At 46.1% G+C, this 27,769-nt stretch overlaps 1 protein-coding gene across 2 annotated transcripts; it reads left to right on the forward strand.

Moving 5' to 3' along the window:
* The first annotated feature begins 203 nt into the window (after window positions 1-203).
* CCN4 (cellular communication network factor 4) lies at window positions 204-27,769 on the forward strand. Of its 2 annotated transcripts, none has more exons than XM_035126163.3 (5): window positions 204-497; window positions 18,185-18,479; window positions 23,397-23,654; window positions 25,945-26,138; window positions 27,316-27,769. In XM_035126163.3, the coding sequence occupies exons 1-5, from the start codon at window positions 450-452 to the stop codon at window positions 27,613-27,615; spliced, it is 1,095 nt and encodes a 364-aa protein (XP_034982054.3). In that variant the 5' UTR covers window positions 204-449; the 3' UTR covers window positions 27,616-27,769. The 2 variants fall into 2 exon arrangements, with proteins under 2 accessions (XP_034982054.3, XP_034982055.3); XM_035126164.3 differs by lacking the exon at window positions 204-497 and adding an exon at window positions 1,161-1,317.

The following is a 27,769-nucleotide window of genomic DNA, read 5'->3' on the forward strand; positions in this document are numbered from 1 at the left end:
CCAAACCCGCCTTGGCTGTCAGGCACTGCCATAAATAACCATAATTATGGGTGAACTCTGAGCATTTGAGCATGGTGTGGAAATCACAGCTTCTCTAGCCAATGTGCAGCGAGTTTTCCTTTAAGGATCTTCTGGCTAAAGGCAATACAGTGCAAAGGAGGAGGTGTGGGACGAATCACTCAAAGGAAGGGGAAGGGAAAAGAAAAAATAAAAGGCAGGGAAAGTTACTCCCGAAGAAAAATGCAGGGCTCGTCCTTTACCCTGACGTCAGATCTGTCTTCAATAAAACCTCCCTTAGAGCCCAAAGGGAAAAGTCAGACCCGTTGTCAACCTCGGCTGTGCTCTGCATTCCCTCAAAGAGGTGCCTAATTTGTTCCAAAAGGAGTTTTATTTTTCTCCTTTTTAAAAGATCTGGGTTCAATCAATGTCTTTCATCCTGGCTTCCAGTGATGAGGTGGCTTCTGCCCTGGATTCTAGCAACCAACGGCATTCTGCAGGTGGGTCTCCTGTCCCTTCTTCTTTTTCCTCTTGCCTCCCAAATGTTTGTTTTTGCAACCTGGATGAAAGGAATGCAAAAGGTTGTTTTCTACAGGATGGGTGGTGGAGAATGCAAAAAACAAAAACCTTGCGTATCTTAATAGCAATAGAGTTGGGAGAAAGAAGCAGATCAAAAGAGAGGGAGATGCCTGGTCTGGGTGAGGAAGCAAAACCCTCTTCAAAATGCAAGTTGTTCAGCATTGTGCCCCAGAGGGAATATGCTGAGGTTTTCTTGACAGCTCAAATAATGATCGAGTGGTGTGGGAAGGAAGAACTCAGACGGTGCTTCAGGGACGGATCTATCTTCTGTGCAGATCTCACCCTGTGCCACTGGGGTGGTCTTGAGATGCCAAGGTGACTTTTGAGAGTGTCCTGGTGTCCTAATTTTTTTTTTAAGAAAAAGAACAGGAAATGCAAGAAGTGATATTCAGGGGGAAAGCTCAGCAGAGCCTAAAGGAGGAGACAGAGAATATGGTTTGGCTGCTGAGCGAGGGGGTGAGTGAGCCCCGCAGACACACCACACGTGGCAGCAGCTCTGGGAATGATGTAGCGCTGGGAAATGCAAGCAAAGAGTGGTCAGCAAAACGGCAAATGCTTTGCATCGGGTGGGAGTGCTGGAGAAAAGCGGTGCAAAAAAGATCTGCTCAAAGAGCTTGCAGGAGAGAGTGAAGCAGTTCATAGAAGCAGATGGCGTTTTTGTTCATCGTGAGGATTTATACCAGACAGCAAGCAGGCACCCTGCTTTTTCAGATGCCCATCCCAGGGCAGTGTCAAAACCAGGTAGGGAAATAGGAGAAACTGCTGCATGACATGCAGTCTGGGCACTGGGCATGGAACGTGTGAGCAGTTACTTAAAATAATGTTGAAGTAATGTGCAGTTTTCTTTTCTGCTTGGAATATACATGCTTTTGCAGTGGGAGGTGATATATCAGTTACCTGGGATGTTCATGCAGGCCAGCTGGCAAGGCGGAGTGGCAGCCTTGCAGGTCCTCTGGGGCTCTGTGATTGCAGCCTAACACAGCAACGCACATTCAGTCGTCGTCCATCATTGGCGAGCAAGAGAGGACTAGGGATGTGTATTACTAGGCAGCTTTTACTTAAGGAACAGGAACAGCAGCCACCAGCAAGTTCTTTATACCGCTCTTCCTAAACTGGCCCATTGTGGAGCAGCAAGCAGCAGGAAGAGTCTATCTTAGGAGCGAGAAAAACAGAAACTCTTTACAAGGGCCAATCCAAGAATAGCTCCTGGAGATTTTTGATTTTTTTAAAAAAAGAAATCAGAGCTTTCAAAATCATAGGAATGATGATGAATGATGGCACAGTCCCAGGAACAATGGAACTAAGGCCTATCCATGGCACTAATTGTATTACAATCGTACCTTGGATCCCAAACACTTTGGTACTCAGATGTTTTGGCTCCCCAACGCTGCAAACCCGGAAGTGAGTGTTCTGGTTTGCGAACGTTCTTTGGAACCTGAACGTCTGACGGGGCTTTTGCGGCTTCCGATTGGCTGCAGGAGCTTCTCGCATCTCTGCCTCCCAAAGGCTTGCACAGCTCTTTGTTGCAGCAGCCCTGGCTACAAGCTCACCAGGCGAATGGTGCCTCCGGGGCTGGTCAGAGGGTGCTTCTCAGGCCCCTGTGGGGCAGTGTGAGGAGGCACCTCTCTTTGGGGCAGGCCGGGGCACTTCAGAGATCAGGGGCAGTAGCTGCAGCTGCCCAGAGGACTCCCAAGGAGAGGAGAGAAGAGAGGAGGCTGAGGGAACCCTCCACAAGGGAGGCTGTTTGAAAAGGGGTGAGAGGCTGCTGGCTCTGCAGGCAAGGGGTGTCTGGGCTCCCGAGCCCCACAGGCGTGCCACAGAGAGAATGCAGTTGGTCAAGGGAGCCGTGAACCCCAAAAAGGTTGAAAACCTCTGCTTTAAAACAACACAAAAAAAATTAAAAGTCTAACACAGATTAAAAATTGCATCAGCATTTCTAAATATCTGGGTAAAAGGTAAAGGTAAAGGGACCCCTGACTATTAGGTCCAGTCGTGACCGACTCTGGGGTTGTGGCGCTCATCTCGCGTTATTGGCCCAGGAGCCGGCGTACAGCTTCCAGGTCATGTGGCCAGCTTGACAAAGCCACTTCTGGCAAACCAGAGCAGCACACGGAAACGCCGTTTACCTTCCCGCCAGAGTGGTACCTATTTATCTACTTGCACTTTGACGTGCTTTCGAACTGCTAGGTGGGCAGGAGCTGGGACCGAGCAACGGGAGCTCACCCCGTCGTGGGGATTCGAACCGCCGACCTTCTGATCGGCAAGCCCTAGGCTCTGTGGTTTAACCCACAGCGCCACCTGCATAGGCTTGCCTAAACAAGCATGTTTTTAGCAGGTGCCATAAAGAACCCAGTGAAGATGCCTGCTTGAGATCAAGAGGCAGGGAGTTCCAAAGTTCAGGGGCTGCAGCAGCAAACGATTGAGTTCTTACAAATGCAGAGCAGGTATTTTGTGGTAGCTGTAGTAGACCCTCCAGCTGAAAGGGTCGAGTGGGCACGTGTGGGCTAAGGCCACCTCATAGGTAAACTATATCTATATTCAGGGATTGCTGTTTCCAGCACATCTCTTCTGTGCCATTCGAGAGATGCTTCTAGCCTGGCCATCAATTCAGCCCCAGTAAGTTTATTCCCAAAATGTAAGAGTTCATTCTGAAACAAACACAAAAATTCTGAATGGAAGGCTGTCCAGTTTTAGAATAAACTGAATTCCCATTAAGGGAAATACTCTAGAGAGGCCATCCTTATTCTGGGTTTAGGCCAATTTGTTTGATCTTGTTAGTAATTTGCGAAAGCCAAGGTGGATAAAGGGCTGCGCCCAAGAAATGAGATAACATTCCCTTTGGGTTATAATGAATTTTCAACCAGAGGGATATTGCTTGTTCCCAGACTTTTAATTCAACTCTGGGCATTCCTGCCTCTTGTCTTAATATTACATTAGATGTGCTTTTAGAGGTGCCTAATAGGGATCTAAGAAATTTTGACTGAACTGTTTCGAGAATCTTAAGAATGGCAGAGAGTCCAATTTGTGAACCATAAAGAAGTTGGGCCAGAGATTTTGCCTGAAAGACTTTTAAGGCCATAGGAAGGAAGCCAGCACCTTTCTTTTTAAATAGTCTAAGAATGGCGTTAGCACTTCTTTCTGCTGAGGTGGCAGATGCGGTCAAATGTGCTGAGAATTTGGCGTTGTAAGAGAAGGTGATGCCTAAATATTGGAAGTTCTTAGTTTGATCTATGGCATTTCCCTTCATATTCCAATTGTATTTCCTAAAGGAGCGGCCAAAGCGGACAATTTTAGTTTTAGCAAAAACTAGAGAGGCCATCAAGTGCTTAGCAGTCCACTTTGACAACCAGAGGTTGTTGTGTATTTAAGCTTTTTATAGTGCTTATTATGGTGTATCCTTGCATAGCTCAGTTGGTTAGAGAACATGGTGCTGCTAACACCAAGGTTGCAAGTTCGATCCCCATATCACTTTACATTTCTATGACTCTATTACTCTAAATAGGGCTTGGAATGTTTGCAAGGGAGCGTGTGTTTCGTCTGGGGCTGAGACCAGACCTCCCTCCCTTGTGGCTGGAGCTGTGATCCCCTGAGATTGTCCTGCTGCACTGGGAGAAGACCCTCCTTGGAGCTTTTTAAGCAGAAGTTGCATGGCCCCCTGCCATGTAGGATCTAGCTGAGATTCCTGCATTGGAAGGAGTTGGCCAAGAAGACCCTCAAAGGTCCCTTCCATCTCTACACTTCTATGGTTCTAAGAAGGCTTCTCCCGGAGTTGTTAAGTCTGCCTGGTGCTCGTCGATCAATTACTTTTGAATCAAGATGAGTACCTATAGAGGTACAGTGATACCTTGGGTTAAGAACTTAATTCGTTCCGGAGGTCCATTCTTAACCTGAAACTGTTCTTAACCTGGAGCACCATTTTAGCTAATGGGGGGCTCCTGCTGCCGCCGCACCGCTAGAGCATGATTTCTGTTCTCATCATGAAGCAAAGTTCTTAACCTGAGGTACTATTTCTGGGTTAGCGGAGTTTGTAACCTGAAGCATTTGTAACCTGAAGCGTTTGTAACCCGAGGTACCGCTGTAAAGGTAAATGACCACTGGAGGGTTAAGGCCAGCCAAAGGCGACTATGGGGTTGTGGCGATCATCTCGCTTCAGGCCAAGGAAGATGGTGTTTGTCCACAGATAGCTTTCCAGGTCATGTGGCCAGCAGGACTAAACTGCTTCTGGTGCAACAGAACCCAGAGCGCATGTAAATGCCGTTTACTTTCCCGCTGCAGCGGTATCTGTTTATCTACTTGCACTGGTGTGCTTCCGAACTGCTAGGTTGGCAGGAGCTGAAACAGCAACGGGAGCTCATTCCATCGCGGGAATTCGAACCACTGACCTTCTGATCGGCAAGTCCAAGAGGCTCAGTGGTTTAGACCACAGCGCCACCCGCGTCCCATGCAATTATGTATAGAACTGCATCACTTGCTATTGAATTCTCAGTGTTTGCTTTCATGCCATTGTGATTTTTGACACGATTCTCTATTGATGGAATTGTGGCTTGCCTGGTTTTAATGCCTTGGCATCATTGTGAGCTTCTCTGGGCTCGGTGCTTTGTGGTTGGAGAAGTGGCATGCATCCTGCTGGTGCTTCCTTAGAACGAAGTTTCTTGCAAGGCAACCTAGGAAGCTGTCCTTGGTCCTTCTTGCTCTGTATCATCAACCCCAAGGGTGGAGAACCTCAGACCAGTGGGCCAATGTGGCCCTTTGGGTGTGTTTGGTCCCTGGGACTCTCTCTCTGCCACCACACCCAAACCTTAGCCCTCCGTAGGCTCTGTTTTGCACTCTCCGCAAGTTCCTTTTGCCTGACTGGGCTGTGTCCTTGAATTGTGATCACATCTCTTCCTAGGATGGATGGAGAGTAGAAACATCTGACTTTTGCATGGCTGGAATGCAGCCTAGTTACTAAAGGGAGAGAATTGCATCCATTGCTCTGCCCGCTTTCACCTCTGGCCCCCTGTACCACAGGCATGTGGCCCTTGGAAAGTTGCCCAGAATGGAATGTGGATCTCGGACTGAGAATGTTTCTCACTCCTGCCCTGAATGAGTGTTTTGCATAGGAGTCCTTGGGTGGAAATGCCAAGCATTGAACATGGGGTTTTCTGGGCACAGAAGCAAGTGTTCTTCCACTGCTGTGGCTCTCCTGTGGCTCATCGTGGGGGGAAGAGGCATTGCTCTGTGTTCAAGATGTCTGCGGATTCACAGATTGCCTTCTTTATAGATTGAGAATCTCAAAGCTGGGGCAAGTCCTGACTTGAAGCTGTTTTTACAGACTCAACTTCACCCTTCATCATTTTCCATTTCACTTCATTGATTAGACTTATTCGTTGCCAGTCTCCCAAAGGTCTTACATCAAAAAAGGGGAAAGGGGTGGGGGGGGAAGGATATTCAATATATATTACCATAGAGGAGGAAAGCAGGGGGAATACATTAGTAATTCATATAATATAACAACCATAAAACTCAAATAACAAACAAAGCAATACTGAGAACCACTAATTAACAAATAAACAAACATAAACAAAACCTCATCCTCCCCTTAGTCCAAAAATCATTCACCACAAGCCAACAATCTCCCCCCTTTAACCTCCCCACCCAGAAGTCTGATGTCAAGGCCAGCTGTTGCAACTCAGTGGGTGGTGGGTCCATTGTCCCCCAGGCGTGGTCCAGCGTCTCTCCTCTCTCTTCAGGGGGGTGCAGTAGCAAAGCAAGACCCACGGCCTTGGGCTTGGCTCACTTCCTTGAGTTTTGCATGTCCGTTGCGTTCTCTGCCATGGATATCACAGGCTGATGCAGAGACTACAGACCCTCCAAGTGTCCCTATTTTCCAGGGACAGTCCTGGATTTGCAGAAGGTTTCTGATTTGATCCTGGAATGTCCCACTTTTCCATAGGACATCCCAATTTCCAATGTAGAAATGTTGGAGGGTATGGAATAGAATGTCCTTACTTTCATTGGGGAAATGTTGGAGGCTGGGGAGACTAGTTCAAGTACTAACCTCCCCATCTGTAAAATGGGTACTTCCCCTCCCCTTAAAGGTAAAGGGACCCCAGCATGACTAAACCGCTTCTGGCGAACTAGAGCTGCGCACGGAAACGCCGTTTACCTTCCTGCCAGAGCGGTACCTATTTATCTACTTGCACTTTGATGTGCTTTTGAACTGCTAGGTTGGCAGGAGCTGGGACCGAGCAACAGGAGCTCACCCCGTCTCGGGGATTCAAACCACCGATCTTCTGATCGGCAAGCCCTAGGCTCTGTGGTTTAACCCACAGCGCCACCCGCGTCCCTTCCCCTCCCCTTAGAATATACTTAATTCCTTAAGTGTATGCTAGGACTGTGTGGCATGGTTTGAGTACATAACGTAAAGCATCCAAATCAGCTTTCTGCATAAAAAATATAGACATAAAGCACATTCGGAAGCTGAAATCTCAGAGGCAGCCAATATGGTATGCTTTAGATGTCAAGGGACTACAGCTTCCATGAGTCCAGCCAGCATGGCCAATGGTTAGGGATGATGGTCAGTGATCTGGAGGACCCCACACTGTCTGTTTCTGCTATACATGCTTATCAGGAAATAAATGCAGTGGAATTAAACAGGGGTTATTTCTGAGTAGGCATGCATTTGATTGCACTCAAACTATTAAATGGAAACCAAGCAGCGAAAAGAGCGATATGCCCTGCTAACGTAATAAGGGGAGTGGACTTAGGAATTCAGTTGGGCTCCAATCTACACACATGCAGCTATTAGGTACACAATGTTTATTCTCTTTTATAGATGATTTGCCCAATGAGGCAGAAGAGCATGCTGACTCTTGCAACGAAACATCCCCTGGCATAGCTTCTGTCTCGCTTCCGGGACGTCTGCAATTTAGCAGACTAAACAATTTCGGCAGAAAATACTCTAGACATCCTGCCGGTTAGTGGGAGGGGGGATGAAGTAAATATGTGGCATTATTTTTATTTTTACCCAAGCATAAGGCAGCACCTCCGCGGACTTCAAACACGCTTGCTAATCTCCTTTCATTTTGTGCCAAATTTCCCCTGTTCCCCCTGTAACCTCGGCTCTGCTGAAACATCCCACATTCAAACAGCGGGGAAGGTCGCTTGCTGTTAATCGGAACTGGATCCAGTCCTTTCTTCAAAGAGCAAAAATGGGGAGTTCTTTCATTATCCACACAACCATTCTGAAAGGGTTGATAGTGTCTTGAGCAACATGTGGAAATTGAGTGTGGAATTTGAACTCGGATCTGCTGGTCTATACTAGAGTTGGGTGATATATTGATAAATTATATCGAAGCTCCACCTGCCTACCTGCCTGCCTAAGGCGGGGAGGAAGAAGCAGCTGAGGTACCTTCAAGACATTGTGATATATCAGCATATCGCTGTAATTCGCTGCTGATATCTTCTTTGGCGATCACTTGTAGCCGAGTAAGATTGTCTTCCATAAACGTGGTTTTTAAAGTGATTGTGGAGTAGGGTGGTTCATAAATTATTATTATTTTTAAATGCCTGCTCCAAAGGTCTTATCTTACTACACGAGGGATTATATAGCTATATCTGAAATTTCACGCATATCAGTTAATATCTTGACCCTCCTCCACGAAAATAGCTGTTTAGTTGGCCGTTTTCCTATGTCAATGAAGGCTGAAATTTCAATTCAGTGGAGCAGGGTCAAGATATTAACTGATATGCGTGAAATTTCAGATATAGCTATATAATCCCTATGTATTACAATAAGACCTTTGGAGCAGACATTTTTTAAAAAAAGTTTTTATGAACCGCCCTACTGTGGAGGCCAATTCTGGACCCACACATTCTTCCACAATGGGGACATAGGTTTCCGAGTGGGAGTTGACCATGGTGAAGGTTTGCCAAACACGCCTTCCTCTTAGTGTGTTTCTCCCTTTTGTCCTGAGTTCAAGTGTCTTCAAAGCCCACGACACCTTTGGCAAAGGCTGTTCTCCTATTGGAGCTCTCGCAGGCCAGTGTTTCCCAGTTTTTGGTGTTTATACTACATTTTTAAGGATTTGCCTTGAGACAGTCTTTAAACCTCTTTTGTTGACCACCAGCATTACGCTTTCCATTTTTAAGTTCGGAATAGAATAGTTGCTTTGGAAGACGATCATCAGGCACCCGCTGCTGATATATTACGATGCTGAAAACCAAATATTGCCCAGCCCTAGTCTATACCCAAGATTCTGTCTAGTGTAAAGGTAAAAAAAAAGTAAAGGACCTCTGGACGGTGAAGTCCAGACAAAGGCGACTATGGGATGCAGCGTTCACCTCACTTTTCAGGCCAAGGGAGCCAACGTTTGTCGACAGACAGTTTTCCAGGTCATGTGGCCAACATGACTAAACTGCTTCTGGCGCAACGGAACACCGTGACGAGTATCCACCGCTTGCCCTACCATTAGGTAAAGCAGTAGGGGACTTTGGAGCTCTCAAATTTCAGTGGCACCCTGTGCAATGCTATAACATGCTGTGCACCCCCCCCCCCAGCTCTCGCTCTCCATTCCACAGCATTGCTGTGGCACCCCCTGCTGCTCTGGAGGAACTCCCACTTCGCTCAATAGAGGCCAGTCCAACTCTGCAACTCTGTGATTCTGTAATTTCTGTATCTTAATCATTGCCGTCTTGCCTCAAAATCACCAGTGCAATTGGGACTGATCTGGATTGAGAGCCAAGTAGATATGGGCTTTTTAACTGCATGCGTAATTCATTTTTTAAAAAAACCCGTAAATTTTTATATGCTTGTAGTTAGGAGGGGAGTTTGAATCCCGCCCCCCCTTAAATTGTGAGCCACTTTGAGTCGTGATTCTGGGGGGAAGGCAGGATATATTATGTGGGGAGAAGAGGGTTAGGGGGATATAACACTTTGTCTCCCACTATGGATCATGGCCCCCTATTTGCTTCTATTTCCTTTGCAGATTGAAACTCTCCTGTTCTTGCTACTATCCTGATCCATATCTGAGCTTGCAACCTGTGTGCCAAAATAACTCTTGCACTTTAGGGCACAAATATTGAGCTAGCATCTTGCTGATTTTGGACCAGAATACATTAGCAGCACCATATCCTGCCCTGCTCTCAACTGAAACTCAAGGAAGATGTGACCTGTGAATTTTTATTCTTAAAGGAGAACCAAAGCAACTAGATACCCCAGCAAAAAATCTCACCTGCCTCCCTGCCCTCCTTCATTCTCGGTCTGGTCTTTCAAGTACAGCAAAGCGTGGTCTCAATTTTGCCTCAATGCTGCCCCCTTATGTTTAAAGGTTTATTTTTCTTGCTTGCTTTTTATGATAAAGTTTTATTAACACTTCTTGCATCACTATAAAAGGCAAACTAATTACACGAAAAATGAAAAATGAAAAAAAAACAGAGAAAAGATAAAAGAGATGGATGAGTACAGAATCCTCTCTCACAGATACAGTATTTGATCCAAAATAAAAAAATTCCTTCAGTAGCACCTTAAAGACCAACTAAGTTTTTATTTTGGTATGAGCTTTCGTGTGCATGCACACTTCTTCAGATACAGTGAAATAGAAGTCCCCAGGCACTTATGTAGAGAAGGAGTGGGGATGGGGAGGGGAGGGGGGATCACTCAGAAGGGTGGTGGAAGTGGGTGATTGACTGACTGATAGCTGTTGATGACCGAAAACGACTGCAAATGGTTTTGCATGAAAAAGCAAGGGTTGAGATGGCTGAAGATCGCTTATCATGTATAATGAGATAAGAATCCGATATCTCTGTTCAAACCAGGTCCCTCCATGGTTTTGAGCTTGGTGATAAGTTGTAATTCAGCAACTTCTCTTTCTAGTCTATTTCTGAAATTCTTTTGTAGTAAGACAGCTACTTTGAGATCTTGTATAGAATGTCCTGGGAGATTGAAGTGTTCTCCTACTGGTTTTTCTGTCTTCTGGTTCCTGATGTCAGATTTATGTCCATTTATCCTTTGGCGTAGGGTTAGTATTTGATCCGTGAGAGATCAAGGAAACCCAAATGGCCACTGTGCTCTCGTTGGGGAGGGGGGGATGCATACCTACCAAGTTGCTGTGGGAGAAATAAGGGACCGGACCGGAAGTAGAAGACCGGAAGTAGCGCTGCCGCTATTTTGGAACTGGGCGGAGCATGCTCAGAAGCGACTTTTGATGCTGCTTTGCCCAGTTCCAAAATGGCCACCGTGCCAGAAGTCGCACTGCAGCCATTTTGGAACTGGGCAAAGCTGCATCAAAAGTCGCTTCTGAGCATGCTCCGCCCAGTCCCAAAATGGCCACCGCGCCAGAATAAACCGGGAAAAAACAAAAAAATCTGTTTTTTCAGCTGAGAACAGCTAGAAAAACGGGGGTTTCCCGGAGAATACGGGAGACTTGGCAGCTATGGGGAATGGGTGTCCTGTTTTTTTCGGGACACTTGTGGGTTATGAGGGCTGCAAATTGTCAGTGTGGGAAAGTGAACCAGGAACCCCCCAGTTCCTACATAAATCAAATACTGTTGACGAAGGAACCCCAAATGGAAGGAGAATCAACAGCAAACTCTTCCCATCTTCCCCTGCCCGTAAGGCTGAATTCCTTCTGCCTGACCAAACAGAGAAAGAAGAAAATAAGTTTGGTGACTCTTCTGGGAAAACCTACAAGAATGTTGAGCACTAAGGGCTGCTGCCAACCCAAGCAACTTTTCGACCAAGAAGAATGTATGTGGTCCTTCATTTCTCATTTTAATTAGATGTATGTGGGAATCTGGAACTCAAAAAAGACTTTCCCACATGCTTCCCACAGACATCTTTACCGCACAATGCAACTAGGAGTCCATCTTGCATCTCAATTAAAAATAGCAGCTTGGTCTAATCCAGTCATAAGTCTCTACAGGCCAGTCTATATATTGCGTCAACAAACGTAGCTTTTTTTTTTTTAAGTGCTCTCTTGTATTTCCTGAATAAGGGGAAAAAAGCACCCCGGTAGCTTTATTTAGAGTTGACAGGTGGTATCCTGTGATGTCTGCCTGCTTGCACAACAGAAACCCACCAAGGCAACAGGACTTGTCGTTTCACTTCTTCCCCTTACAGCCTCTCTGGGTGGTCCCAAAAATTGCTCCTGAAGATCCTACAATCTTCCAGAGCAGATTTTGGGGGCCTGGGGGGGGGGAAGAAGTTGGAGAAACCCCATTGCACCCACAGTGCCTGTTCATGCTATGTTGGATCTCACCCAACATTTTGTCTTTTGCATCTGGACCGACTAGGCTGGCTGTTGGGATGTGAATAGATGCTAGGAGATGATATATTTAAAAGGTATTACCCTTTCTTCCCCACATTTGTGAGTGCAGCAGGTTACATCCCTTTGCAGCTGAAAAGGGAAGCTTAGATAGGATAGTTTTAGCCTTTCAGTTTAAGTAATCCAGGGATGGATCTACACCAGGCATCCCCAAACTTCGGCCCTCCAGATGTTTTGGACTACAATTCCCATCTTCCCCAACCACTGGTCCTGTTAGTTAGGGATCATGGGAGTTGCAGGCCAAAACATCTGGAGGGCCGCAGTTTGGGGATGCCTGATCTACACACAGGAGGGGAAACGCTATCAATAAGTCAGATATTAGATCAGGGGTCAGCAAACTTTTTCGGCAGGGGGCCGGTCCACTGTCCCTCAGACCTTGGGGGGCGGACCATATTTTGAAAAAAAAAAAAAACGAACAAATTCCTATGCCCCACAAATAACCCAGAGATGCATTTTAAATAAAAGGACACATTCTACTCATGTAAAAACACCAGGCAGGCCCCACAAATAACCCAGAGATGCATTTTAAATAAAATGACACATTCTACTCTTGTAAAAACATGCTGATTCCCAGACCGTCCGCGGGCCGGATTTAGAAGGCAATTGGGCCGCATCCGGCCCCCGGGCCTTAGTTTGGGGACCCTGCATTAGATCGTTATAACAAAATTCAAAAAAAAACAAACCATGAAAAAATGTGTATAAAAATTTCCTGCTCTCTGGCACCATCTGGTGTTGCATGTTTATATCACAGTCAAATTGTTGTTTCATTACTAATGTAGCTGAGTCCCAGGATGCTTTACGGCAGACTGGATCCTTCAGTTTCCACCCCTCTTCTCCCCCTTAAAACAATAATGGCACAGAGTCTTGTAAAAGGGGAAAACAACATTTACTCACTCAGAATGCTTGCTGAAGAGTAAAAGATACAGCAGCTTCATTCAGGTAGGCTTAAAATGGTAAATCAATTCCAAATACATGTTTAAGTCTAGCTTAAGATAGAGTCTGAGCTTGGAGCTCAGACTAAATGTCCTCACATTGCTGGCAGAGCAGAAAGAGATCGAAAGAGGAAGAGAACGTGCCCAGGAAGATAGGAGAATAAAAAGCTATGCGCACCCTTGTCAGGACACAGTGGGAGTGTCTCTTACAGAGTTCTCTCTAGCAATTTACAGGAAAACTCTGTGAGATTTGGCTCCTATCGCGTGCCTATCTAGCAAAACATGAATTGTTGGTTTGGCTGGGCTTTAAATATCCCACACAGCTGCCAGCATATGCCACCTTCAGGCACCAAGCAGCTGGCACAGTTCTTTAGTGCTGATGTTGACATCCAGTTGGGCCCTCCTGCCTGACCATCTCTCCAGCTTCATGCTTACCCAGCAAAAGTTGGCTGGATCTGGGAAGCCACTAGGTGACAACTGTACTTTGGAACTCCTTGCCACTACATATTAGGAAGTCTCTATTGCCTTTTCGGTGCCTGTTGAAGACCTTTCTCTCCCTGCAAGCCTTCTTTTATGCAGTGCAATTTTTTTTCTAGAAAAAGAGGTGCCGGAACTCACCACGAACGCCTCCCTTGTTCTCTTATAATGGCAATGGCACCCACCTGAGAGGTGCCAGAACTGAGTTCTGGTGAGTTCTGGCTGCAAAAAAGCACTGCTTTTCTCCCAGTTGGTCTCCCAGTTGGCTATAGACTTGTTTCTCGGGCATTTGAAGTTGTACAGAGTTGTACGAATCAACAAGCGTTCGCTCTGTGTTACAAACACATGTGCACTCGTCCAGACAGCTTGTTCCTGTGTTCAGTGTAATGTGTGAGCAAGCCTATAGTAAAGATGATGGGAGCTGAGAGTACAAGATCAGGAGTCCTGTTGGTTCCCCATCCCTGATACATTGAATGGTGTCTTATTCCTCCAGAGGTATAACATTTTTTGAGTCTGATTTTAGCTTGGCTGGTTCATGCTTTTTTTGTTTTGTTTTGGGTTGCAGCTGTTGTTGTTGTGTGGTGGTCAAATTCTTCTATTATAATTTTGATTGCTAAAAGGAGGGTTGCACACAGTGAAACTTGCAATTGCAGGCTCAGAAAATATTTGCACCACTAGGTGGAGCCGCAAGAAAAGGCAACAGAGCCTGCAGCAAGTACGGTATCTCTTTGTTTTACTACTGTTTACATGGTTGGACAGTGTCCTCGAAACTACCAACATGAGTCTGACCAAACTGCAGGAGGCAGTGGAAGACAGGAGTGCCTGGTGTGCTATGGTCCATGGGGTCACGAAGAGTCTGACACGACTAAACGACTAAACAACAACAACAACAAAATCACTGCCAATTATTTTCAACTGACCCATTCCAATGCTTTGCACAATAGTGAACAACAAAATAAGATTTCCCTTTGCTTTGTCCCTTTGCAACAAAAATGGGTCACTTGCCAAATGTGCCACTTTTCAGTGGCACAACAACTGAGTCAGTTTTAAAAGATGGCAGCTGTGCTTTCCCTCTATCAACAGAAATATAGTGTTCACATCAAAGGAGATAATAGTACAGCTCTATTCTTGCTCCGGTGGGAAGGTAAACGGCATTTCTGTGCGCTGCTCTGGTTCGCCAGAAGCGGCTTAGTCATGCTGGCCACATGACCTGGAAGCTGTCTGCGGACAAACGCCGGCTCCCTCAGCCTATAGACCAAGATGAGTGCACAACCCCAGAGTCGGACACGACTGGACCTAATGGTCAGGGGTACCTTTACCTTTATCTTTATTCATGCTTTGGTGAAACCACGCATGGAATACTGTGTGCAGCTCTGGGCACCACAATTTAAGAAGGCTATTGACAAGCTGGCATGTGTGCAGATGAAGGCAAGCAAGATTATCACGGGTCTGGAAACCAAGCCTGATGAGGAAGGGTTGAGGGAATTGGGGAGGGTGCCATCTTGTCTGTTATCTGAAGCACTACCGACTCTACCATTAGGCTGGTTGGGGCAGTCACCACTGTTGGCGGATACTGAGAGATGGGGGCTTCCCCCTACTATTCCCCTAAACTCACTTGCCCTGCAACCCCTATCACAGTCTAATATTCTCAGGTTTTGTGGAGGATCCATCCTTGCCAGTCCAGTTGGGTTTTCTATGGCTGCCATCTTGCTGACCTCAGGCAGCAAAATACATTGAGCAAGATTGGATGCTTATTATTATTATTATTATTATTATTATTATTATTATTATTAATCTTTACACACAGCTTCCTCATAGCTAGTTATCAACATCCCCAGTGTTACTTGTCTCGATTTGGGATGATTGAGGGATGATTCTGTTGGAGGCTTCTTCTTAATTAAGGTCCCTTTATATACTTATGATTGGAGTTTCAAAATTATTACCATGCAGGGTGGTTGGACGTGGATATAGTCTGTTTCATTCTTATATCGCACGAGCTCCTTGGAGGAAGGATAGAATACTTTGCTTTTGTTTAAGTAAGAAAAAGCAGGGAACTATTATTTGAAAGTATTATTCGGTGATCAATGGGGATCAAAATGAATCACATGTTCTACATGACCTTGGATTCACTTCTGGTCTTTAGAAGACTGGATGAAAAGAGAGAGAACCTGAAAACTATTGAAAAATTGCTTTTAAATGCCATTAACAAAGGGAACCAACAAATTCCATTGCTGTGGTGGTGGGAAACTCCTGCCTCTTAAGCAATGGGAATGAAATGTCCTTTCTAGTCCCTATGAAAGTAAAATGATTAACTTTGCAATTGAAGCTTTAATTTTGGCATTAAAGGCCGGACCTTTTAAGGGTGAAAAAGCAAAAGCAGAACACCCACGGTAACTTTAGATCCCAGGAGAGTGAACAAAACGCTATATTCAATTCCTACGATGACGTCCATTCCAGTTCTATCTTCTGAGAATTCTCTCCTGGGGTAATTGTTCGGCAGAAAGGTACTGCAGTCCCCGACAGGTGCAATAAGCTATTCTTCTTGGGAGCCATCCAAACTCACAGGTCAGGTGTAATCTTCTCACAGGAATAAGCAGAGGAAGTAGGTCAGGCCTTGGACTGATCCCTCCAGAACCGCCCAATGAGCTGGGGAACATGTGCTCAGTGCAATTTACCCAACGGCAAACAATTGTGGCATTGCACCCCTTCCCCATCTTGAAGTGATGAAATTTCCAGACCATCATGGAAAACAAATAAAAGTATGAATTTCAGTGCATTGCGTCCTGATGTTGCTTGTGCATCTAGAGCATGGGTGGAAGACATGTGACTTTGCAAACGTTGTTGGCTTCCAGTTCTCATCTGCCCCAGCCAGCATTGCCAGTTGTCAGGATGATAGGAGCCTCAGTCCAACACCCCCCAGGTTCTCCATTCTTGGTCTAGGCAAAAGTGCTTGCCATGATCAGCCTGGATAGCTCAGTTGGTTAGAGAGCATGGTGCTGATAATGCCAAGGTTGCAGGTTCGAACCCCGTATGGGACAGCGGCATATTCCTGCATTGCAATGGGTTGGACTCGATGATCCTCAGGGTCCCTTCTAACCCTACATTTCTATGATTCTTTGTGACCTCTGAACTCCATTTCCCATGATTCTGCCCTGGGCTTATGAGCAACCCCCCAGATATTTAATATAAAAGCATAAGAAAAGCCTGCTGGATCAGGCCAATGGTCCATCCAGTCCAGCATCCTGTTCTCACAGCGGCCAAACGGATGCCTGCGGGAGACCTGCAAGCAGGATTTGAACACAAGAGCCCTCTCCCCTCCTGTGGTTTCCAGCAACTGGGACTCAGAAGCATTGCTTCCTCCAACTGTGGAGTCTTCAAGCCATCAACAGTCCTCCCCTCCATGAATTTGTCTAATCCTCTTTTAAAGACATCCAAGTTTATGGCCATCCCTGTGGGAGTGAATTCCGCAGGTTAACTACGTGCTGCACAAAAAAGCACTTTCTTTTATCCGTTCCAACTCTCCTAACATTCAACTTCAAAGGGAACGACTGTTGCAAGGGATTTATTTTTTTTAACTACTGAATTTCAGGCTGGAACATAGGAAGCATCCTTAAACCGGATCAGGCTATTGATCTGTCCTGCTCAGCATCATAATATTGGATAGAAGCAGTGCTTTCCTGTTAAGCACAATTGTTTAGTTGACATTGAAATGGAAATAACTCTGTGTGTGTTTGAATGTGTATTGCTGAAAGTTTAACTGGAAATTCCATTGGGGTGTACATATACTAAAGCTAAGAAGGGCTCTCTAGGCACCTAGATGGGTTGATAATAAATTGTTGGTGTTCTGTGTTAGCTCTCATGTGGTGTTTAACCTTAGATCTGGTGGAAGAGAAGTGTTCAATTGCAAATTGCCATCTTGGAGAATTGGTCTTAGGTCTTTCACTGGGAGTCACAGAAAACAAAGGATGTGCTTATGAAGTCTCTCTCCTGAAGAGAAAACAGGCTAATGGAGTCTGTGTGGAGAGAGACAGACCTCTGATTCTAGATCTGTTTGGAGTAATCTAATATCTCTAAGAAGATGAGCCTATGCCTGGACAAACATATGATTGTACGCAACTATTTGGATGCATCATTATTTGATTTTGTATCTGTTTTGAAAAAAGTTCTGTGAGTGAAACTTTTGAATTATGGGTCTGGAGAATTTTTATTTCAATAAGAGTCAGTATTTAGGCAAATAAAGAGTCAGTTTTTAGCCGTTTCAGCTGCTTCAAGCTGTGCAATATTAATACAGTCATACCTTGGAAGTCGAACGGAATCCGTTCCAGAAGTTCGTTCAACTTCCAAAGCATTTGGAAACCAAAGTGCAGCTTCTGATTGGCTGCAGGAAGCTCCTTTGGACGTTCAGGTTCCAAAGAACGTTCGCAAACTGGAACACTCACTTCTGGGTTTGCAGCATTTGGGAGCCAAAATGTCTGAGGACCAAGGCATTTGGGATCCAAGGAACGACTGTATCTGCAATATTCCTCTCCCCTGCCCTTGTTGAAATACCTTGATAATAGTGCCGTGGGTTCCAGCACAAAATGGCTGTCGTGGGCAGTGGGGAAAAGACATGGCAGAGAAGAACCATAGCTCAGTGGTAGAGCATCTGCATTGCAAGTGGGTCCTGAGTTCAACTCCTGGCATCACCAGGTAGGGCTGAGAGAGACTCCTGCCCTGGAGAGCTGCTGCCAGTCAGTGTAGACAATACTGAGCAAGACTCTGTATGAGTCCTAGGTTTCTATGTTCTCCATACCAGCACTGGGTAGATCTGTGGAGAGATTAGTGAACCTGTCACTGGATCCCTGAAGGCTTCATGAGTTTTCCTGCTATGCTTTTTCTTCTTTTCTTACCCAGGTCTTTGCCCAGAACATCACCACGGCCACGGCTACCATGTCACCCCCTGCCACCTCCTCCGCGACCGAGGCTTACGCGCGGACGCAGTACTGTAAGTGGCCGTGCGAATGTCCGAAGACGCCGCCCGTCTGCCCGGCGGGTGTCAGCCTGATGATTGACGGCTGTGAGTGCTGCAGCACATGTGCCAAGCAGTTGGGGGAGAATTGCACCGAGGCGGACACTTGCGACGTCCACAGGGGGCTGTACTGTGACTACAGCAGAGACAGACCTAGGTACGAAATAGGAGTGTGTTCACGTAAGTGATGTACTTCTTTCATACGGGTCATGGCGCTTCCTGTCGGTCTGAACGTGTCCCAGGCTGTTTCTTCTCTTAAAGTAGACTGAGAAAGGCAGGCTATTCAGTGGTACCTCGGTTTTTTAACATCTCCGTGGACGAACATTTCGGTTTTCGAAACGCCGTAAACCCGGAAGTAAACGCTTCGGTTTTCGAACACGCCTCAGACATTGAACATGCTGCGTAGCTTCTGCTGAGTGCAAGATCCTGAGGCCTAGCTGTCGGCTACTGAGTTTTCGGTTATCGAATGTTTCAGAACTCGAACGGGCTTCCGGAACGGATTATGTTCGAAAACCAAAGGTGCCACTGTAAATGCATCAAATAAAATTATAATAACCACAACAATAATGCTGTAAAGCATTGTCAGGGTTTAGTTTTCTTCCTCTTTGTGATCCTTTGCTTCTGGATTTGCCTTGTTCCACTCTAGCAACATCTGGCGACGTTGCTTCTTTTTATTTTTATTTATGTCAGAGGTTTTCAACCCTTTTGAGTCCATGATTCCCTTGACCAACTACATTTTTTCTGCGGCACCCCTGTGGGGCTCAGGAGCCCAGTTATGTCATCTCTTGCCTGCAGAACTAGGAGCCTCTCACTCTTTTTCGAACACCCTCCCTTGTTCCCTCAGACTCCTCTCCTTGGGAGTCCTCCAGGCAGCTGCAATTGCCGACCCTTGTCTCTGAGCTGCCCCCCCACCCCCACCCCAAAGAGAGGTGCCTCCTCACACTGCCCCACAGGCGCCTGGGAAGCACCCCCTGGCCAGCCCCAGAGGCACCATTCACCTGGGGAGCTTGTAGCCAGGGTTGCTGCAACAAACAGGGGGTTGGACTGGATGGCCCTTGTGGTCTCTTCCAACTCTATGATTCTATGATTCTAAACAGCTGTGCAAGCTTTTGGGAGGGAGAGATGTGAGGGGACATCAGAGGAGGGAGGGAGGGAAGGAAAGAGGGACAGAGGCCAGAAGCCCTGACCATCATTCAAGGCACCTCAGGGTGCCATGGCACATTGGTTGAAAACCACTGTTTTATGCATTTTCCAGTTTTCATTTTAAACCATACATATTTCATATTACATTGTTTCTGTGCAGATTTCCCAGTCTGACTTCAGTGGCATTCTAACAAAGCCTTAATTTGCTGCATCTGCATTAATTCTCCACCCTTTTTTATTTCCGTCATTTTCTACTGTTGTTCAAAGAATTACCCCTACTTGCAGATTTACTGTAATGCCATTTCTTTTGAGATATTCTATAAGGTATTCCCACTCCCTCCTTTGTCTTCCCAATTCTGGGCTGCATCAGTAGGAGTATAGCATCTAGATCAAGGGAAGTAATAGTACCACTGTATTCTGCTCTGGTCAGACCTCACCTGGAGTACTGTGTCCAGTTCTGGGCACCACAGTTCAAGAAGGATACTGACAAGCTGGAATGTGTCCAGAAGAGGGCAACCAAAATGGTCAAAGGCCTGGAAACGATGCCTTATTAGGAACGGCTTAGGGAGCTGGGTATGTTTAGCCTGGAGAAGAGAAGGTTAAGGGGTGATATGATAGCCATGTTCAAATATATTAAAGGATGTCATATAGAGGAGGGAGAAAGGTTGTTTTCTGCTACTCCAGAGAAGCGGACACGGAGCAATGGATTCAAACTACAAGAAAGAAGATTCCACCTAAAAATTAGGAGGAGCTTCCTGACAGTAAGAGCTGTTTGGCAGTGGAATTTGCTGCCAGGAAGTGTGGTGGAGTCTCCTTCTTTGGAGGTCTTTAAGCAGAGGCTTGACAGGCATATGTCAAGAATGCTTTGATGGTGTTTCCTGCTTGGCAGGGGGTTGGACTGGATGGCCCTTGTGGTCTCTTCCAACTCTATGATTCTATGATTCAATGATTCATCTGAGTTCCTTATTTGGCTGTCATGTTTGCTAATTCTGTGAGCTTTATCAATTTGTACAAGCATTTTTCATCTTTTCACACTTCTTCTTTTTCTTCTTAGCATCATTTCTTTGTTGCTTTGGGTGTTCCAGCTCACGGTTAAATTCAGACCAAAATATTTATTGCACGCTGTTCCAGAAAATTCAAGTTCCCAACCAATTTGTAAGGTTTGAGGTTACACAGTAAACACTCCAAGTGTCGAAATAGGATCGCCGGGGTATTGAAAACCTGGTTTGGCAAACCTAGGAGGGGGGAAACATGCAGATCTGCTTACAACTTGATCTCAAGTTTGGGAATTTCCCCCTGTATTTAAAACAAAATCCAACAAGCACAGCACCCCCCCTCACACACCCACACTCCTAAATGGGCAGGATCATTGTAGTAAAAGTGCAAAAACTCAATGGCTCAGTCCCATTTTTGTCTGCAGTTGAAACAGGATATTCTATGAAAACTGCAGGAGCTGTGTGTGTTCCTGTGGGAGAGAAATAAAGCAAAAACAAACTACTAGTTCCATACTGTAAGCATTTGTACAAACACCTGTGAACTCAAGACAAAAGGGGTTGGCTTTGAAAGTCTGTGATTTCACAAGTCGTAACCTGCACTGTGGATTTCATATTACCTTGGGAAGGGCTGTAGTTCAGCTTTGGAAACCCTGGAGAGAACCAGTGTCCTTCAATGTACTGTAGACCATACTGAGCCAGAGGGATCAATTCTTTGGCTCAGTATAAGGGCTCACCCACAGTTACCTTTTGCCCCACACTTTATAGGCATGAGTCCACACTTTTAACGCTCTGCGTCTGAACACTTTTCAGAGATCCCCGCTCCCGCCCCTTAACCCAGGAAAAACCACTCTTTAATGCCAAATCGGAACAAAGGGAAATTTGGGTTTCCAGTAGATTGCCATTCGCTCTGAATGAGTTGCTAAAAAGTGTGGGATAACCAACCTGCTTGTTGTTGTTTCGTCGTTTAGTCATGTCCGACTCTTCGTGACCCCATGGACCATAGCACGCCACAGACCAACATGCTTAAGTCTAATTAATTCATGAAGGGGTTAATGCCATAGTAAGCTGTCCTGCCAGGCTTAGCTAGATCACTTCACTTCACCTTGGGAGAAAGGAAGTCAATATATTCTTCCTTCGGTCTACCATGTGAACTCCTGCATGGAAAGAGGTCTGGGCTGGTTGCTCCAAGCTCAGACTGCATGGCTTTTACAAGCCATTATTGTGTTCCTGTACCAATAATTTAGGAATTTTCACCACTTTAAGCCAAGTTGTACTGCATGGTACTGCATGTAAAAGCACCTGAATCTCACCATGCAAGTACTAACAGGGGACTATTTAAAGGCGGGTTTTTTTTTTGTTTTTTTAAAGAATTATGCACAGAACATGAATAAGGATTTCTCCCTTCCTCATTAGAAGCTGGGGTCCAACTGTGAAACTGAAAGGTGGGAGATGTAGCATTGTAGCATTCATTGAATGTAGCATTCAGCCCGGACACTGAGGTCCAGCTCCGAGGGCCTTCTGCTGGTTCCTCCACTGCAGGAAGTGAGGTTACAGGGAACCAATCAGAGGGTAGCAGCACCCGCCCTGTGGAATGCCCTCCCATCAGGTGTCAGGGAAATAAACAACTATCTGACTTTTAGAAGACATCTGAAGGCAGCTCTGTTTAGGGAAGTTGTTAATATTTGATGTTCGATTGTGCTTTTAACTCTTTTGGGATCCGCCCAGAGTGGCTGGGGAAACCCAGCCAGATGGGCAGGGTATTAATAATAATAATAATGATAATAATAATAATAATTTGTTGTTGTTGTTGTTGCCAATGGAGCTGGCTTTAACATTCCTAGAGGATAATGCTGTTGGCTCCTAGTCACCATGGTTAGATGCTCCTTACATGATATGGGGCCGCATGCCTCTGGATACCAGTTGCAAACTGGGAAACAATGAGAGAAAGAACTACCTGCCCTTGTGCTCTGCCTGTTGGGCTTTCCATAGGCATCAGGTTGGCTGTGGAGGAAGGAAGGTGATGGACCACATAGGGTTTGGGTTTAATCTGGCAGGGCGTTTCTTAAGTTCTTATGTAAAGAAGTTCCTTTTCTCCAGGGAAGAAAGAAATCTGTGTAAATCAGATGGGTACTTACAATCCATATATCTCACTGCCTTCTGAAAATGTCATTGTTTCACCCAGTTTTAATTAGAGAATTAAACTGGCTATTACTACTACTACTACTACTACTACCGCCAAACCTCGGTTCCCGAACACCTCTGTTATCATACTTTTTGGCTCCCAAACAGTAAGTGTTCTGGTTTTCGAACGTTTTTTGGAAGCCAAACGTTCGACACAACTTCCGCTTGAGTGCAGGAAGCTCCTTCAGCCAATCGGAAGCCACGCCTAGGTTGTCAAACGTTTCGGAAGCTGAACAGGCTTCTGGAAAGGGTTACGTTTGACAATCAAGGTTTGACTGTGTTGTTGTTGTTGTTGTTGTTGTTAGGCCCCATACCCGTAGGTTTCAGGGCGGTTCACAACATAAAATTTGACAAATTTATGTTATGGTATTTCTGCATGTTTACGATTTTACATTGCAGTGTTTAATTTATTGTACCCTGCCTTGGTAATTTAAGGAGTGGGCAGTTTACAAAATGCTTATAAGTAAATAGATAACCTGCCCTTGCCTGGTGCTGTGTTAGAAGGGAGGGAGGGAGGGAGGGAGGGGAGGGGAGGGGAGGGGAGGGAAGGGGAGGGGAGGGAAGGGAAGGGAAGGGAAGGGAAGGGAAGGGAAGGGAAGGGAAGGGAAGGGAAGGGAAGGGAAGGGAAGGGAAGGGAAGGGAAGGGAAGGGAAGGGAAGGGAGGAAAACCTTTGTATTCAAAACCTGATCGTTGCTGTAAGTTGATATCAGATGTCATTTGAGCCTGGGCTTTTGAAACTCTCTCTCTCTTGATGGATTTCCCCGCTTCCTTTTGTAGAAATTGTCGGCCTCGACTGCATCCTCGATGGGGTCAGGTACAAGAACGGACAGTCCTTCCAGCCCAATTGCAAGTACAATTGCACCTGCATCGGAGGAGCCGTGGGCTGCGTCCCCACCTGCAGAGACTCCAAGCCGCCCCTCGTTTGGTGCCCCAACCCCAAACAGATTAAGTTGAAGGGGCAGTGCTGCGAACAGTGGGTCTGCGACGACTCCAAGAAAATCAGAAAGACCTCCCCACGGCACATCTCCTCTGCAGGTATTGGCGGTGTGTGTGCGTGTGTGTACCGTGTTTCTCATATTTTAAGGCATCCCCCAAAAATAAGCCATGACAGGATTTCAAAGGGTTGGTGAAAAATAAGACATACCCCGAAAATAAGCACTATCGCAAAGCCCCGACCGAGCGAGAGGCGAAGCCGCGGGACCCAGCAGGAGCTCCCTGCCTGCTTCCCCGAGCCGTAGCGCATCGGGGGACAGAGCCGAAGATCGGCGGGCGCTCCTTGCTGGGCTTGACAAGCCCGGCAAATAGCGCCCGCCGATCTTCGGACCTGTGCTGTGTGACAGGCGGGGGTGGGGGGGAAGCGGAGATCGTTCTCCGCTCTCCCCCCCCCCCGCCTGTCACCGAAGATCGGCGGGCGCTGTTTGCTGGGCTTGACAAGCCCGGCAAACAGCGCCCGCGTGCACTTTATTAAAAAATAAGACATCCCTTGAAAATAAGCCATGTTGTGTTTTTTTGAGGAAAAAATTAATATAAGACATGGGCCAGGGTGTTGAGACATTCACCGAAACTGGGGAGCCGACAGCACCCCTTCTTGTTCTCTCCCTCCAGGAGCCGGTGTCTCAAGCGGAACATGACCCAGGGACCGCAGTAGATGGGCACATAATTAGCAGAGCTTATCCACGCAGTGGTAGCGGAGAGGATGAGGCAGATGAGAGGCATCCTGCATTTTCATTAGCAGTTTATTTACAGCATTCTAAGTACACTTAGAAGAGAGAGCGAGTGGTGCTTCTCCTCCTTCTATAGTAACAGCATTACAGCATTACAGCAATCCAGCAATCAGCATGGCTGCAGAGCTAAGAGCAAAGAGCTACATGGCTAAGAGCAAAGAGCTACATGGCTACTAACTCATACAGCAAACTCAGCATATATCAGAAACGCCTAGACATGTGACACACTACCTCAGCAACATGTCTAACCCTTAAGGTATAATGCTTAAGGTGGAACTGAATTTACTAACACAGGGGTCAGGGATGGTGGGAATTGTAGTCTCAAAACATCTGGAGGGCCGAGTTTGAGGAAGCCTGATCTACCCTTCTAAGGTGGTTTTCCTCAAGCAGGGAAAAAGGCAGGAAGCTGTATTATACAGGGGCAGAGCACTGGTTCGTTTAGCTCATATTTAAGGCCACATTCGCACTATGCATTTAAACAAGCATCGTACCATTTTCAGCAGACATGGCTCCCCCCCCCAAGAATCCTAGGAACTGTAGTTTGTTAAGGGCCCTGTGAGTTGTTAGGAGACCCCGAGTCCCCTCGCAGAGCTACAATTGCCAGAGTGGTTTAAAAGAAAAGAAAAACCAAAAAACACCAGAATGCCTATGAAACAGGGGAATATCCAGGAATCCTTGTCTTGTCTTCCTGTGCCAGCATCCATCAGTGCCAGGTTCTTTTGTCCGCCAACCCAATCATCTTCATTAGACATTTAGAAGATTATTTCATGCCACCCTTCTAAGCAATGCGACAGACAGAAAAATAGAAGAGAAGATGAAGAAATTAGAAAAGAATGTACTACGGCACTGACAATACTGAATAGGACTTGTATTTTGTACATACTGGACTTGGGGGTCAACTGGAAAGCTACATTTTAACATATTATGTCACGATGCTGATTTTGACATTACAGTGGAACCTCGGTTTATGAACACCTCGGTTTATGAATTTTCGGTTTATGAACACCGTGGACCCATCTGGAACGGATTAATTCATTTTCCATTACTTTCAATGGGAAAGTTCGCTTCAGTTTATGAACGCTTCAGTTTATGAACAGACTTCTGGAACCAATTACACCCATGCTTCAGTTTATGAACGCTTCAGTTTAAGTACTCCGCGGACCCGTCTGGAACAGATTAATCCACTTTCCATTACTTTCAATGGGAAAGTTCGCTTCAGTTTATGAACGCTTCAGTTTAAGTACTCTGCGGACCGTCTGGAACGGATTAATCCACTTTCCATTACTTTCAATGGAAAAGTTCGCTTCAGTTTATGAACACTTCAGTTTATGAACAGACTTCCGGAACCAATTGTGTTCATAAACCGAGGTACCACTGTATAAGAAGCTGTATCTGATTTTTGAGAAGTAGTTTCTAGTAAATAGCTTTGCAATTGTTACTATACGGCATATTACGTTTATGTGTTTTTCTTCTTCTTTCAATTAGAGTGGTTTAACAGCCAATTCATCTTCACAGGGAACTCTGTGCCATTCCTGAGGATGACACATAAGCTCACCTAATGCCATGTGTTCCTTTCCTCTCTCTCTTTTTTTTTTTTACAGTTTACGAAGGGGAAATTGAGTCGTGGCAGAAAAACTGCATCCTCCACACCTCTTCCTGGAGCCCCTGCTCAAAGACCTGCGGGATGGGCACGTCCCAAAGAATCTCGAACGAGAACGACCAGTGCCGCCCGACAAAAGAGACCCGGCTCTGTAACATGCGCCCATGCGAAGAGGACATCGCCAAGCACATTAAGGTACTGGATAATACAGGCACAAGTCCTGCTTGTAGGATTGCTCTTGTTTCCCCAACCACCCACAAGATGCTCCCACAATTTCTCTGGGATGGCCACTCACTTTTTATGGCATTTCCAGATGATGCCAGTTCTAAGTCCTTGCCTTCTAGTGTTTTTCCGCATTCCCTTCCTGGGTGTTTTGAGACCAGAGTGGTCACTTACATAGGCTATCCAATTGCAGCTTTATCCTGTCCAAAGAGCTGGACAACATGATGGGGTATCAGGCTTCAGGGAATCGGCTTCCTACCCCCCTTTGGAAGTAGATAAGCAGAACAAAGAGAAAGGAGTCTCTTACCAGTTAGAAACTTTAATGATCACAGCGAGAGAACAAAGAATCCATTCCTAGGAATGATGGTGCTCCCAATTAAGGGTTTCACCCACTTCTTCCCTAGTCAACCACGTCACTACCGCATCTTGTAACCTGATCTCACAACTACTGTGCTTTCTGTGCTGCCACCTTATCTGCTCTTCTTGACCTTGGGCTGAGCAGATGAATGCTTTCCAGTGACAGTGAGTCTGTTAACTCTCTCTCTCCCAGTGCTTCTCCTCCTAGCTGTTCCCCATCCAGTACTTCCCAGCTTCTGCCTTCTGAACTATGTCCCTTTGCAAACCACTGTTCCAAATCTATACTGTGGGAAGATTCAGGATCCTGATCAGGAGCAGGGGGAGGGGGAGGCTCCCACCATTCCTCCTCAATGCAGCCCTCCTCAGCATGGTCCCTGACATGGGGGCACAGAGGATTCTGGGACTTGTGGTTTAATCGAGGGATTTCACAACTGGGAAGGAAGACTGCATAACCCAGGGATAGTCTACCTATAGCCCTCTAGATGTTGTTGGACTCTAGCTCCCATAAATCCCAGCCAGCATGGCCAATGGTCAGCGATGAAGACAGCTGAGAGTTTCTAGCACTTTCCAGCCTCCTTATAGTTCTTGGAGAAGTTTTATTCTGTTTTTGAAGTTTTGTTCTGTTTTTAATGTTCTGTTGAAAGCCGCCCAGAGTGGCTGGGGAAACCCAGCCAAATGGGCGTGGTAGAAATAATAAATTATTATGAGTATTATTATTACTGGAGGCATAAATAAAAACGTTAATCGATCAAGTTGATTGCTATCATCTCTCTCTCTCTCGTGTTGTTTCTAGCCTGGAAAGAAATGCTTAGCAGTGTACAGGAGGCAGGAGCTGATGAACTATACTCTGTCTGGATGTGTGAGCAAGGCAGCTTACCGGCCGAAATACTGTGGCGTCTGTGTGGACAATCGCTGCTGTACTCCTTACAAGTCAAAGACCATCGACGTGAGCTTCGAGTGCCCGGATGGGACGGGGTTCTCCAAGAAAGTCATGTGGATCAACGCCTGTTTTTGCAACCTGAGCTGCAAGAGCCCCAACGACATTTTTGCTGACTTAGCTCATTATCACGATTACTCTGAAGTCGCTAATTAAGTTGGCTGGGTATGATGGCATGCACAGGGAGGGAGGGAGGGAGGGAGGGAGGGAGGGAGGCGGGCGAGAGGCAACTCCAATGTTTTATTGCTCTGATTTTACAGAGGGTCGAAAATAAAAGAGAATCTTCCGTCTGCTGTATGTGAAAGCAAAA

This window comes from Zootoca vivipara, chromosome 8 (genome assembly GCF_965207765.1).
Source record: "Zootoca vivipara chromosome 8, rZooViv2.hap1.1, whole genome shotgun sequence".
Taxonomy (NCBI): domain Eukaryota; kingdom Metazoa; phylum Chordata; class Lepidosauria; order Squamata; family Lacertidae; genus Zootoca; species Zootoca vivipara.

What these genes read in the sequence shown, in the direction of transcription:
- CCN4 (XM_035126164.3), top strand. Translation starts at nt 1,225, where the DNA reads ATGGCGTTTTTGTTCATCGTGAGGATTTATACCAGACAGCAAGCAGGC. An exon ending in CGAAATAGGAGTGTGTTCAC is followed by an intron (nt 18,480 to 23,396) that starts GTAAGTGATGTA and finishes TTCCTTTTGTAG; the next exon opens with AAATTGTCGGCCTCGACTGC. An exon ending in ACGGCACATCTCCTCTGCAG is followed by an intron (nt 23,655 to 25,944) that starts GTATTGGCGGTG and finishes TTTTTTTTACAG; the next exon opens with TTTACGAAGGGGAAATTGAG.